The sequence below is a fragment of the Triturus cristatus genome, chromosome 2_2 (genome assembly GCF_964204655.1).
Source record: "Triturus cristatus chromosome 2_2, aTriCri1.1, whole genome shotgun sequence".
Classification (NCBI taxonomy): domain Eukaryota; kingdom Metazoa; phylum Chordata; class Amphibia; order Caudata; family Salamandridae; genus Triturus; species Triturus cristatus.
In genome coordinates, this window is record NC_140582.1 from 318,773,477 (window position 1) to 318,788,859 (window position 15,383).

The 15,383-nt window shown below is 43.6% G+C and overlaps 1 protein-coding gene across 1 annotated transcript in view; it reads left to right on the forward strand.

Moving 5' to 3' along the window:
- COL25A1 (collagen type XXV alpha 1 chain) overlaps nt 1-15,383 on the forward strand; it is an 898,191-nt gene that overhangs the window by 679,767 nt on the left and 203,041 nt on the right. Inside the window, exons 9-10 of the mRNA XM_085641379.1 lie at nt 8,354-8,380; nt 13,039-13,083. Of these exons, the coding sequence (XP_085497505.1) occupies nt 8,354-8,380; nt 13,039-13,083 (72 nt within the window). The remainder of the gene's footprint in view (nt 1-8,353; nt 8,381-13,038; nt 13,084-15,383) is intronic.

Genomic DNA, 15,383 nt, shown 5'->3' on the forward strand with positions numbered 1-15,383 from the left:
CACACCCACACACTCCCCCTACATCTCATTTTTGGATTCGGAATTTACCGAATCGGTATAATTACCGAATCGGAAAAATTACCGATTCGGTAACATTACCGATTCGGTAATTTCCCGATTCGGTAATTTTACCGATTCGGTAAATTCCGAATCCAAAAATTGTCCCCCTACATACCAATAGCCAAAATACCGGTCGGTAACGGTATAATTACCGAAAATCGGCCGTTACCGACCGGTATTTGGCGACCTACATGAGGCCCAAAGTGACTACTTTTTGGAGACATTTTATTCAGGACACCAAGCCCTCCATACACTCTACAGTCAAGTTGTGTCTTCTTGCGTCCTACTTTTAAGGGACAGAAAATAAAAGGGGATATTTCTATAGTCATTCGAGGTTCTCTGAATTGTGGGGAAGAAATCTGCACCAGGTACCATTTTTACTGGGGCAAACCAAAAGGGTAATTCGATGTACTAAAAAAAAAAACAAGAACTGTCTGCCAAAATTACGGAATAATTGAAATAGCCGGAATCATTGTGAAACGGCCTACAAAAAAATTTGATCTGAGAGTGTTTCATATCGATTTTTAGCATCAGTTCCTAGGTTTGAAATCAATTTGAGGTATCTGTGAAGGGAATCGTTCAAAACGAGTTGTAGTTTTTCTAGCTGAATTTGGTGTAGATTTCGGTTTGTTTTGGAGGATTACATGAGGAGCAGCGCATTGTGCCGCAACCTTAACTCCAGACTGCTGGAATGGTGGAAGCCATTATATAAAATGGCCGCAGCCTTGACTGCAGACTGCTGGAATGGAAGAAGCCATTATTCAAAATGGCCGCACCTTAGCCAACCAGTAAGAGGCTCATATCTCACACGAAATAGGAGTACTTCATTGGTTACCAGTGGTTTAGGGGATTATGGTTAGGATCTTGTTTCTTGTTCGATGTGTGGCGTGTTCATGGGAAAATTACACTTTTCATGTCTGGCGGATTCTCGGAATGAGAGGAAGCTTTTTTAATATTTTCAATATGGTAGAAATTGCTTCTCAACCGATGGTGCTAAACAAATGTAAGGGTGATATGCCCTCGGAAAGCCCGGTTTGTTTATTAAGGATTTTTGCCATCGAGGAGAGAAACCTGGCTGGACTGCTGGAGCTGTTTTCTCAGCAAACCCTTTGTTTTAACAGCTTTAAATAAAATCTTGGAGCTAGGCTGCATAAAAAAAACCATATGGTAAAAATCGACCGCATTGTAAAAATAATCATCACTGAGATATATTTCATTGATTTTACCTTGTAAAACATACGAGTGAAATCCACATTTTGCTTGCACTAGCTACTGCAGAGCAAGCACTCGAAAACGTTGTATTCTGGGTCTTTTTGTGAGCATAATCGACAATAACCATGGATGTTAACAACAAGATTGCTTTAGAAACTATGCCTAATGCATGCAACTGTGTTTCAGTCACAAAAGCCTGCTACCCCTTGCAGACCTTCATCCCAGCATTCTCAGCCATTCACAATGATCTGTTAAAGGAAGTTGCCTCATGCATGTTAATGATTATGGAGTTCTTGAGCATCCTTTCAGATAGTGGTTTTGCACTGCTAATGATATGTACATCAGTGACAGCGCAAAACTGAGTGCAGGTCTCAAAGCAGCCGCTATGCAAGATTAGTGCCCGCTTTGTAACTCACTCAGAAACATAGTATTCTGTGTTTTTTTATGATCATAACCTGCAAAGACCATTGATGTCAACAACAAGAGCGCTTTAGAAACTATTCCTATGCATGAAACTGCGTTTCAGTCACAAAGCCTGCTTTCCCTTGCAGACCTTCATCCCGACATTCACAGCCATTCGCAATGATTACTTAAAGGAAGTTTGCCTCATGCATGTTAATGATGATGGACTTCCTTAGAATTTTTCCAGATAGTGGTTTTTCACTACTAATGATATGCATAATCAGTGACAGCACAAAACTGAGTGCAGGTCTCAAAGCAGTCGCTATGCAAGAATAGTAACCGCTTTGTAACTCAAGCTTGTACTCTATGTCTTTTTAGTGTGCTGATTTTCACTGCTCAGTCCAGGAAGTAAGGAAAAATAGTGACCCGGCTTCAAAATTTGGTAATGGGCCCATACCATTGCACTTAGACTGCCTGCCTCACTAACATAAGGGCTCTATCTGTCTATGTGATGCTGCCGAGCTCGGTCTGCCTTGAAAGGGTATCCTGCCACTGGAAAGTCTATTTTTCACAAAAAAAGGTCCCATTGACACAATCCGGCTCGAACAATGTTTGGTGACAGAACACAGCTAATGTCCTAAAGGAGGACAAGAATGACTAATCTGGCCACTCACAATCAAGCCAAGGCTTGTCTCTCCACAGCACACAAGAGTTTTAATGAAAAAACAACAGAACTCTGTATTCTGTACGCACATTTATAGCATCGGAAACACATCACATTGTGCGAAACTCAGAGCTAACAGTTTTGCGGAGAGTCTTCTGATATGAAGAATATCTACTAAAACAAGCCCAAGTTAGGAGTACCCAATCACTGTTCTCAGAAGCCTAAGGTGATGACATCACCACTCAGCACCAAGCAACATTCTACCCAATGGCAACACTATTAGAATTTTCAACGACGTATTACCTTCCTCAGCAGACTGTTTTGAGAGCCGATGGGTGAGCAGGCAAAGAGGTGACTAGCCTTTCTCCTAGCAGCTCTGCTTGCGTTGACTTACTTCAATGAGTTAGCTTGGAGCTACATGTAGGGCTTTACTTGCCAGTGCTTTCAACATCTCCACTTTTTTAAATGCTTCATTCAGGAAAGACATTTTTTGCACCCTAGAGAGCTACCCACAGCCCTAACCTTGATATGACTCACTCAAGGGTTACATCTAGATGGAAGTTTGTTTACCACAGACCTGGACATTTCCTTTGCAATGACAGACAGCCAGAGAGCAATCACTCCCACAGTCCTCTTCTTTGGACATTCTCGTAGGGCTAGGCTTCTCTCTTACATCAATGTTTGAGCTGAAGCACAAACTCAAGCTTAACATCCTGGAGAGAGCAATTCACAGTACCCCGTGGTGAAGGGCATGACTGATACACAATACTGTACACAAAACAGTTGTGGAAAAAATGTTTTTTAGTAAATTATTTCCCAGAAATGTACTGTGGTCAATGAACATCACAGATAATTCATAAGACAAAATAAAATCCACAGCCACTGATGAGCCAAGCTTCATAGGCTTACATGGGGTTCAAATCCCAACACAGGAATGTCTGAACACATCTGAAAAAGCTTAGAAGGTGATGATTTTACAATGCAAAACTTGAAATCGTTGAAAATAAATGAGCAACATAAAAACACTACAATCAGTTTCACTGCAGAAATACAAATGCAGTCTTTCTTTCATTTTCTGCCCGGAGGAGGCAGTGCAAAGGGTAAAAGGCCACACGAGGGAAGCAAAGCAATGCGTGCAAAGAAGCTGGCATAAAATAGGCCAATAAGATTGGAGAGAAGAGGTTTGGCCTGGGGGATGTAAACTGATCTGCCATTTGCCCAAGGTATTTACCATTTTCAAATAAGACCAGAACCTCAACACGGTGGTGGACTTTCAAAGACCAAGGGGTGGCGTCCAGCTGCATGCAGTGGCGTGAACTACCTTTCCTCACATCGCTTTGCATCGCTGAAATAAGTTTGGAGGCCACACCAGATATCAAATGGCTGTATATTGACAAACACAGGAAACACCTTCAATACAGGGCATCATGTTGCATGGTGGTATTCAAACCTTGACTAAATATTGCTAAACGACTGTAACTTATATACTACACACAGCAAAAGGCAGGAGCTACAAATTCAGACTACATCGCTATCTGTTTTTTCAAAGAAGAAGCAGGACACATACAGTCTTCTCATTTACTGGTACCAGTGGTCTTTCTGTCCAACCACGTAAGCTTCATGCTTTGTCATTATCTGATGTCTTCATTTGCACGTGGCGGTAGCCTAGTGAAAGTTTGCACATAAGGAGCCTATTGGGAATAAGAGTTGGAAACAAAGTTCATTGTAGTTCATTTACAAGAATGTCCCAGGCACATCTTGATGATCCATAACACATAAGGCTTATATGTTATTTCTCGATGTTACACACCACTATCCTCTCTTACAGAAAGTGATACATTTGCAGGACTCCTCTGTCATCTGCGGGCTGCAAATACTATCATTGAGAGTACATCTAAAATATGCACATGATTTTCAGACATTTAGGAGCTACAAACTGAGAGTATTCCATATTACTTTCCACTCCTTAAAGTTATTCAGTAGCAGTACCCTGGATCATTGCCTACAAGAAGAGGGAGAGGGGGGCCATTACTTCTAACAAGCACAAGGAGACGAACCCAGCAGTATGCAGACCACAAAACAAAGACAAATAAGCAATGTCGGCTGACTCTGTCTGCCTCTTCCCATGCCCCTGACCTCTGATAAGCTACCCAAACGCTGTTGGCTCATTTGACTTCTGTCATTGTCAGTGTAGAGCTTGTCTACAGCAATTTAGGTGATCTGATCCAGAGACCTGGCAGACATCTTGCATCTAAAGTACTTCTGGCGTTCTTTTCCAGTAGCCTTTTGCATTTTTTTATAGTAATATTAAGGTACCATCCAAAGCAGCTGGGTCAGTTTCATGCTGGGGCATATTCGCATTTTGAGATTATTGGCATTATAGGGCGTACTATCGCAGCCAATAAAGCCCGCGAAGTCCTGCATTAATGCCCCTTTTTCAGGCAGGGGGGAAAAGGCTGTGTGTGTCCAGGCTCTAGATTAGGATTGATGGTGGCCTTTAAAACAAGTGAAGCACTTTAGCAGCCGAACAAAATGGCGCACAGGGATTTAAGGGCAGCTAGATAATGTAGTGCTTTGTATTACTTAGCGCTTGAGTGAGAGCCTGTCTTCGATTTGCTGTAGTGGCATCAGCAATTGCTCTAAAGTACTAACAGGTACAGCCTCAAAGTAATCGAAGGAGAATGATGCCAACATAGGAGAACTATTCTGTGGCCCATTGGCTATACGCCTGGAGAAGTGGAGAGAGTTCGCTTCTCTTGGCGCTGAGTGCGACAGTAAAATGATACCTATGTGTCTCCCACTGGGTGCCCAGGGTGTCATCGTAGAGTAATCTCCCGTTTCTCCTAAATCATCTAATTTTTCCACCATGTCTCCAATACCTGCTGCCTGTTTTATTCAGTTTTCAGCACACTTGATTCCACCAGCAAACTGATTTGTATAGTTTGTGCTAACGTAGTCACAAAGCTATACTTTATTGATATTGTATTTCAAAAAATAAAATAAAATAGTGCTCAGGAAGACATAAAATGGCCATATTATGTAAAAGGACACTGTACCCCTGTCTGTACTTGGTAAAGTACCCCGGCTCAGACGGTAACAGCGAATCATAATACCCGCAGAACGCACTGTCCGCAGTGCATGCACATACCTGCATTTGTATTTGGTAAAGCACCACATTTTAAGGCAAAACCACCAATCAGTATTTCAAAGCAGAAGACGATGCAGAAATTTGAGGATGGGACAGTGATCTCCCCTCTGCACCCACCTTCAGGGATGGCTGGGACATCCATGGGAACACTTGCTCCCTTTCAAAGGCTACCTCTAGCGTTGTACTGACAGTGCACCCCCTCCTATGTTGCATGGAATCAGTGGACCTCCTGAGATCCTGGTTGAACCTGCACTCATGCCTAAAATAGAGAGGGGGTGCTGGGGCTAAGGCATTCTCTCATTTGCATGGGTACATGATCTCCCTGGGATCCCCAGGCACAAAATGGGCACTTGATCAATCCATACATTGAATGGGGCTACCAAAACATCTGTGGACCCTTCTGTAATGCCAAAGGGAAGAAACAATGGGCACAATTGTCCATGTCAGTCACAGAGCACTTTGTGCAATAGGTCCCAGAAAGCACTTTGATTATTAAAATGGATGCCACAACTCATCTCTGCCCTAGGGTGTAGCTGGAAATATAAATGTCATTGCAGTGCTGGAGGAATCCATGCTTAAGTGAGTACTCACGTATGACTCTGGCACGTGCCAAGAGCCCTTACCTTAGGCCCTTGATAGGTTGAGCATGCCAGATCTGGAAGCTCAAACCAATAAATCACTCTTCTGAAATTCAGGATGGAAGAATAACAAAAAGTTCACGTACCGCCCTCTGGTTCCTGCCTACTCTGAGGACTTAGTCCTCCTTCTCCTAGTGGAGCCCCTGACTTACCTGTCTGCTCTTTGATTGGCTGAGGGGATGCTCGGCATCCACAGGAAACTCGTGCTTTGTCTCCGTCTAGAGGAACATGGGAATGTGCTTTGTGGTGGTGCTGTAAAGGGACTCCTGGTTATGATCCTCATCTGTATTTTTCGAATTATACCATGGATAAAAGAAAGGACAGGGCCAGCCAGGACCATGGCCGTGACAGAGGCATGCTGCTTCAGTTTACCTTCAAGAGAAAAGCTTCTCTGATACAGCCCAGGATATCCTGTTTTGAAGTACAATCTATTGTGACAAAGAAGTATCAGTGAGAAGGTAGCATCAAGATGATGGGCCGGTCTTGCCCCCCTACAAACACCTCACCCACAGTGGGGAATCCTTCCACTCTGCCTCGACCATCACCTCAAAGCTTGTGCGGCACTCCTGAGTGGATTCTTCACTCTGCAACCCACTCTGGACAAGCAACGGAATCCATTCCGCTTCTCAAGCCATATCGGCCCATCTCATTGACACCTACCCTTCTTCTGGCACTTCCTTCATCTCTTTGTGTGTCAGAGCCGTGACTCACCATCTTCACACCTGTGCACCACCTGCCCTGCTGTGAAGAACATCTCCGTTCACACCCTACACTGTCGATCCTGCATCATTTATTCCAATCACCTCTTGCTCAAACGCTCAAGGTTGACTTTGCCCATAAGTGTAGACAAACAATTGCTGTGGTAACAAGTCGGGCTGGACATTTTAGCCGCCAGTGGCATACAGGGTCAATAGTGACAGGTTCCACATGTTAACTCTGTTCAATAACCTCCAGATTTCAAAAAAAGTTTGTCATAGAGTTTTGTCAAACCAAACATAATAATTTTACATAATAAGAAATCTGCGTGTGGCAAAAATGAATCTTTTGCTGAACAAAGATACACGGTCCATGATAAACAAATCAGGATCCATCAAAACAACTACTTAACACCTGGAATGCGCAAGCGGCGAAATAGTAGGGGATTGAATTGCTACTCAAGTTCACCAATCGTGACAAAGAATCAGAAAATGTATTCATCCAGTCCTTCTAGCTAGGACCTATAATTTGTACTGTGTCGTGTACGTTTTGTGTTTTTTATTACATCACAATGTGCTTTTCCAGTGTTTGTGGATTCTCTACACAGCTAAACAGTGGCCCAGGTCATGTGTGACACGTCAGTCAGCCTTGTGTCTTTTAGACAACAGCACTTAGCGTAGTCGGACTTGTAGCTGCAAATTTGTACTGGGAAAATAATTTGAGCGGCTGTTGCTGTTGGCTTAAATATAAAGACTGCATCACACTATCCTACAATAGAAAGTAGGGTAACGTAACATAACACTGAATGCAAGGTCTCTGGTCAGCTATGTCTGTATGTTGTGTTTAGCGCAATATAAATCTACAAACCGTTCCTTCTTTCCTCCTAACTGACTTTACCACATACAAACCTTAATCTTGGAGTCCTAATGTGTACTACTTACAATTTTCCGCCTTAAGTTAATTGAGATCTAAATCCACCACAACCTTCCTATCCTGTTACCGGATGACATGGCTGCTTAATCCATAGCTGGGAAGTTTTCCAGGTCCATGTGTGATATGCTACTTCAGGCTAGGTTTTTTGTTTTAATTCTAGTACTGATTGTCCCATTTTATAATGGAAAAAACAAGACTACAAGTCCTAGAATTCAAAGAAAAAATCTGGACTGGGGCAGCACATCACGCTTGGATCTAGGAAACTTGGCAGGTCTGTTATTCACATCCGACTCTGTGCTGTACGCAAAACCAGACATATTTGACCTTTTCAGACGAGAAAACTTTTCAAGCATTGAACGCCATTTACCAACCATGGGAAATGTGCCAGGGAAACCGTCATTTTTCTCTCTCACTTCCAAAGTGGAACCATAAAAAAGCAATTGAAGGCTTCCAGTCAAAAAGAGTGTTCGTGTTCTTCGAATGCTTCGCAAGCCATCTGTTTTCAGTCTAGTGCAAAAATGGTGACGCCATCTTTAATTGGGTTCTTAAACTCTAAACTGGGTTCAATATTATGCTAATGGTGTGCTTTTTCCCTTGCAGGGACCTCCTGGGCCGCCAGGACAAAAGGTAAGACACAAACAGGAAGACTGTGAAAGTAATTACTCTTCTCAGAGCTCCTACTGTAAACGGAGGGAAGGAAGGTGACCGGAAACCAGCTACCGTAGGCCACATTTAAGTACTTAATGCAGTCTGCAGTGATCTCTCCCCAAAGAAGCACACTCTAATGTGACACATTTTTTCAAATCTCTCCTTTCCTCTTACCTCCACCTTAGAAAATTCAAATGATTACTGACAGATCTGTTTTCAATCTGTTTGCTATAGTTGCTCGCTATTTTCCTACTTGCGCTGCTACTAAAGTGAGCTGGAAACTTTCCCGGGTAAAGATTCCACGAGATGACTGTCTATACTGCAGCCAATCAGGGTGGTGTGAGTCTGACCCAGAGGGCACATAGTAGAGGGGAAGGCTGCCAGTGTTGTTGATATAAAATACTGGGTTGGTTGCACGCAGGTGGCCCGACTGGTGCTTTCCTGTTTCAGCAGGAACCTGAGAGCTGACTTCCTGCGAGAGCATTACTTACACTCAACAGCCACAACCGCTGCAGTTTCACATGGCGTGTTGTGGGGATTTATGGGATAGCACCATTACAGCGATACCAAATACCCTCCGTTCATGCTACCAGTTGGCAGGCGGCCAGTGTCTGACCCACACACGGTAGAAGTCAAAACATAGGCAAAGAAAGTGATGAAAATGGTGATGCTGAGCCAGTGTTTGAGAAGGCAGCAAAGAAAACTGCAAAAAACATAAGATTCTTTTTTTGACAGATCAAGTGATGGTAAATGTAATTCGGGAAACCTAATGTAAGTAAGATCCTACCAAATGCTAAAAAAATTACAGCCAAGGTCATTGCAACCTATAAACTTAAAGCAATGAAGCATTTGAAAGCCTATATGTTCTTCAGCTTACAGACCACTTGTAATTACACTGGAGAATGTTGTGCAACATTCTCGTCTTTGATGGCTTTATGGAAGATGACTCAACTTTAGTCAAATGTGCCTTAATCTCTTTCAAAGTTGTCAAGCATCATTAGGTCTCGCCTGACCCAGCGCATGCGCTGGTCTGGTGAGACTTATTGAGAGGGCTCCAAAAAGTGCTACCAGGCCAGCCTAGAGCTACAGTGCATGTGAGCGGGCGCGCGCGCCGCGCTTTACCGCAATTACTTTCACTTTCGCGGCCGCTTTGATGTTTGATTGTGATCCCGATCGCGATCACTTTATCTTTCGCGGCCGCACGGCTGCTTCGCATAGCCAATAGGTCTCGCTTTTGGGACCTTATAAGTATTTAGTTATGCAACTGTTGCATGGCTAAACACTTATAAGGTCCCAAAATCGAGACCTATTGGCTATGCCAATGCTTGTTTTTATGTTGCAGCCAACCCATTCCATGGATACTGCATTGCCTGCAAAGTAAGCTAACCGGAGCATCACTAGGATATCTATGAACAGGATTTTAGGCATATGGCACATGGAGAGAATACAAAATATACCTTACACATGAGCCTCACAAAGAATGCTCGGACCAATGCAGCCTGGGTGTGTATGGCATGAAATATGAATACGTAAGAACCATGCTCCACTCGTATGTTTAGTTAAGCTACCATAGTGTCTGCCGGCTCACATTTTCCGTACACGGCCCAATGTAAGCACATTCCCTTCTGATGTTACTCTTGTGGAGTTTATGCCTCCTGCCCACTTTGAGTGCATACGTATGATTAGTGGTTTACTCCCTGCGAGGAGGAGAGTGTTGCCCTTATCACCAGATTCACTTGTTTTATTTTTTAGATAACAGTTCATTAAGATCATGGTAATTCATTAAATGTATTTTTTAAATGACCCAAAAGAACATATATTCCATGATCAGAGTTGTTCTGCTTGTAATATATCGGGACGTCCAGCTTCAGGGCAGGAGGACCAGATCCAGTGCAGATATTCAGGATTACCGCTCCTCATTTACATTCATAATGAGCGGTTTTGTTTTAGGCGGATGCCCTAAAAATTTGGCATGGGTTTAGCCCATCCAAACCGACAAGGAACAGCCCTGTGATGTATCATTTAGCTTTAAATGTTAGAAGACTCTAATTTAAAACATTTAGGGGTCATTGAGATGCAGGCAGACATGCCACCAGTTGTCCAGGGTGCTGGAAGCCATTTCCTTCACCACTTTGATGAAGGTCCAGCCACTATATTGAAAGATCCCCACCAGCTGAGTGTGGATGATTTTGCTGTGAAGGAAGCCAGCGGCAAAAATGGCCCTGACGTGCACAGAGTTTTTTTCCCTATGCACCGAAGCCTTTCTAGATTTTCAGTGTCCACATCTGCTTGCCTCACAAGCCAGAGGAGGGCAGGGAAAATCAGTGGCTGTTGCCCTAACGTCAGGGCAAGATGACAGTCAGTAGGACCTTGCAAGGTGGACAGGCTGCCGGGTCAAGGATTGCCATCGGCAGAGCAAGCGGGGGCTCCACTGACAGGACCCCCAGGGTTCTCCCACATCCAGGGACCCATGGATTTGCAAGGATGGAAAGAGGGCCACATTACAGCTGCCTTCCCACTCACCATACCCCAAACGAGCCCCATAGTTTGGAAACTTAGAGGGAAAGAGATGAAAGATCAACAGAAAAGTGACAATGTTGACTGCTGCTGTGACAAAAAGTGCTCTAGCGTAATCGCTCCGAGTAGCGGGCATCGCCACGAGGTGATGTGGGAACGTTTTTTAAATGTATCTTTAGCCTGAAAGATGACATGCAGTGCCTTAAAGGTAAATATAGAAGTTCAGGTGCTCACTATCCAGAGTACCTGTTTGCTACTGAGATGTGCCAGTACTCTCCCATTAAATGTATTGCAGCAGCTTGAAAAGTGAAGGGACTTTTCATTTCAAATGAAAGAACTGCTTGGACTCAGACCCGGACAGGGCCTGCCCATTTAAAGCGTGGGTTAATGGTGATTTACTAAAAGGTGTAAGTGATAAGTGAACTTCGCTTTTTTTTACTTCACTTCGATATATATATATATTTTTTTGCATGAGCTCCAGCAAAGCCCGGGGCGTGCCTAGAGGGATGCTGGTGAGATCCAAGTGGGTTAGTGGAGATTAGCACATGATGAATGAGCGCGCACCACTCACCCCTTGTATGGGCCAAACGCAGATTAGTGTTCCACGCACCATTTGGCTAGTGAGCCCCTTGACAATCCTGTACTGAGAAAGCAATGTTCTCATTGAAAAAGAACCTTCGCGAAGTGTGTCTCTGGTTCAACAGTAGAGTCACCGCAGGACAATCTATCGTTTGCGTTGAAGGTCTTATGGTGCACCAGGGGCTGATCGCTACAAGTGTAGAGAAATACATTGAGCACAGCACATAGGGAAAACTGTAGTAAAATATATGTCATAAATAAGGCTCCCTGTTTTCCGTTTTTGCAGATTTTTACAGATAAATACAGATAGAAAACAATGTGTTTTCTGTCTGCATTTATTTGTAAAAGCGGATAAATGCAGAAAATTGTGCTGCATTAAAGTGACTCTTCGTGCTGTCTTTCATGAATTATAGCCCAACAGCTGAGCAGATGGACAGCATGGGAAATTAAAAAACAGGATGAAATTTCTTTAAATAACGGCTTGTGTCAATATACATTTGTGATATAATGCTAGTATGTATCAGTGGATGTATTGTTATGTAATATTTGGTAGCTTAAAAAGCTAAAACACGACAGACATCAAAGTATGAGTGAATGTCTATCAGTTAAATAAATATGGAAATGTAAAGTTTTACAATTTCATTTATATGCAAAACACAAAATAAAAATGGATAAATACAGATAAAATGGCCAAAAAATAAATATGAATAAATACAGACGGAAATGTTAAAAAAAAAATACCATAAAACCGGGAGCGCTAGTCATAAATTACTAAGTAATTCGCATTTCCCTTAAGTTGTTTTATTTCTGCTCAATACATGTTCATGATATTGCTCTTAATGTCACTCAGTGCTGGATGAGTGTTTACATGCTTGGGACCCAGTCTAATGCTGCACTGTGTGTGATGACCTCCACATGACCTTTATCTGCCCCGGAAGAGACTAGGGGAGGCGTACCTACCCATAGTCAACGCGATGCCCATACTATCCATTGCTACTCAAAAGAGCTGGTCTTGAGACTGGACTCTGCGCCCACTTGGAAGGCCCTGATGCCCTTCTCCTGCCAGCTCAATCCTCAGTGGTAGCACATCTGTTTGTATTTTGTGTGAAGCTTGCCAAGGGCTCTCCAGATGTTTTTGCTTAGTGCCAATTCTGTGCAGTGCTGGAAGGTTTCAAAGTATATATACCGGGTGGTGGCAGGAAGAGCACACAATGCTGAACTGTACCCCCTGTCATAGAAGAAGTGATGTGGCCTAGTGGCCAGAGCTGTGGGCAAGGGAAAGCTGGGGGCTAGGTTCGAATCCTGGCCTGGCTCAGTATCCTCATCCTGGGTAAACCACTCAAACTCCCCAGGCCAATAAACGTGTGAGGTGTTCTGGTTCTTTGGTAAAGCGCTCTCATGTCTTCTGGCCAAGTCTGCGCTTTATAAAACCTCAAAACATCCCTACTTATATATTATTTTCTACTGAATTCTACAAAAGGCACAAGTAGAAAGTTTCACGTTCGCCAACAAATTTCAACCTTTTGTCTGTCTGTCCACAGGGCTCCTTCGGATTGCCTGGTGTCCCCGGAATGGATGGTGCGAAGGTGAGTGCTACCTCTTACATGCTTTCTTGCCATTGCTGTACACTCAAGGGAGCTGTTTTATATGTCTTTACAGAACTTTAATATCATGCAATTTGTTCAAACCCTTTATCATATTCCGGCAATAGAATTGCTATCTCTAATGTCTAATTAATAGGCTACAGAATCATTTTTAAAGAGTGACTTCACCAGTTCAGTTTGAACAGCACAGCAGATTAAACCACACCACAAACAAGCATTTACAATGCAATAGGTCTCGAATTTACGAGAGTTTAAGCTATTGTCATTTACAATGGCAAGAGCTCACACTCTTGTAAATGTGAGACCTATTTCACTTCAAAGAAGCGTCCGCCATTGTCTGGGGCAGCTTGAAAGTGAAAGCGCGCATGGCGAGAAAAGCACACCGTGCCTGCAGTAGGAGAAACCCATTAAAGAAAAGAGTGCTTACAGACTAAATAAGACATACCGTGTCGCAACTGAAGTAAAAGTGTCAGAGGCCATGTGGGAGGTTACAAATGCAAACACAGTGGTACCAAGGAGAGACTGACAAGCCTAATAATGACTCGCAAGCCAGCGTTTACGAAAGACAATGACAAATATGGGCGGAGAGTGGGCGGGGCTTCAAAGCCATACTCCAATACTGCATGCTTCACCGCAGCGCATGTGCCTCCCAGGCTCGACCTAAAAATGGCGTTTCTTCTTTGTTGATTTTTCAACCAGGAAAACGTGGACAGTTAGTTTTAGAAATAGACCATTTCTGAAGTGTTAGAGAAGTTTCAGCACTTACCTTTTAGAGCTTGTGGGAAGACTTCGATGATTATTTAAGTTCAGATTTTTATTTTGCAGATTAATTTGTTATGTTATACTCTCTTGGTATAGTGCAGCGAATCGTCCCTGAAGGAATATTTTGGCGCTTCTGCTGAAGTATATGACTAGCGAAAGCTGATTAACATGTTATGTTATGCAGTCTTGGTATAGCACAGCGATTCGTCCCCGAAGAAATATCTTGGCGCTTCAGTGTACGCATTTTGCCATCCCCTGTGCTCAGCATCATGGCCCCTCTATTGGTCCTGTGACCAAGTACAATAGGCCCTGAGCGTAGGACGTGCCCATTGCCCTGTTTACCAGTACTCATAGGGCATGCCTCTGGCCAGGGTCTGTACACAGTACAACTTACACAGTAACTGTTACTTTTTAGGAATGTAGCATAGCATTTAGCCAAGACCCGAGCCATGACCTGCAGCCTGCTGAGTATGATATTTGGCTGTACACAGATGGCACTATGTAAAGGGCATGATAGTGCCAATTACCCTGCTCAATATTAAAGTAGGACATTAAAGTTCAACACAGAAGGTGCTCCTGGAAGGTGCACTGGCTTCCCGTCAACAAGAGGATCACCTTCAAGCTCCTCACCCACGCACACAAGGCACTCCACAATACCGGACCAGCATACCTCAACAGACGACTAACCTTCTACACCCCGAACCGACAGCTCCTCTCCGCCGACCTCGCCCTCGCCACTGTCCCCCGCATCCGAAGAGCGACCACCGGTGGCAGATCGATCTCCCACCTCGCCGCCAAGACCTGGAACACCCTCCCCATCCTCCTACGGCAGACCCATGAACTACTAACCTTTAGGAGGCTTCTCAAGACCTGGCTATTCAAGCAGTAGCAGCACCCCTCCCCCTCAGCACCTTAAGACCCTCACGGGTGAGTAGTGCGCTTTACAAATGTACTGATTAATTGATTGATTGACTGGTGATGACGCAAGGTAAGTGCAATTGTGTAACAAAAGTGAACATGTGTGCAAGAACAGCTTATACACAGGAAAGAGTCCACCCGGATACTGAGATGGTATTAACTCCCTTGAACGTTAACTGGTGACGAGTCTACGACATAGCATTGCACAAAAGGTCGCAAGACCCACCTTGCACTTCAAGCGTTTTATTCTTTCGCAGCCTCTAACATTGCTCCCTCAGTTTGAACAATGGTGCACTTTCTCCAAACAATAACACATGACTGGCTATCGATGTTGCACACCTCAAATAATTCCAGTTAAATGTATTCTTACAAGGTTGGCATCCAACCCTTTCGTACCTGTTGGAAGCCCTACTGAAGGTGTATTGCATAGCATTATTTCTGCGTCTTATTTCCTTTAGGTGGAGAGATAAAGAGCATAGCTTGTAGATTCCAAATACCTTACCACTACACCAGACTCCTTTCCTAGAATTCCCCACCACACAATTAGCCAAATCTCAACTGACCTTGATAACATCAACTGAAGAAGACAAACTGAAATAAAT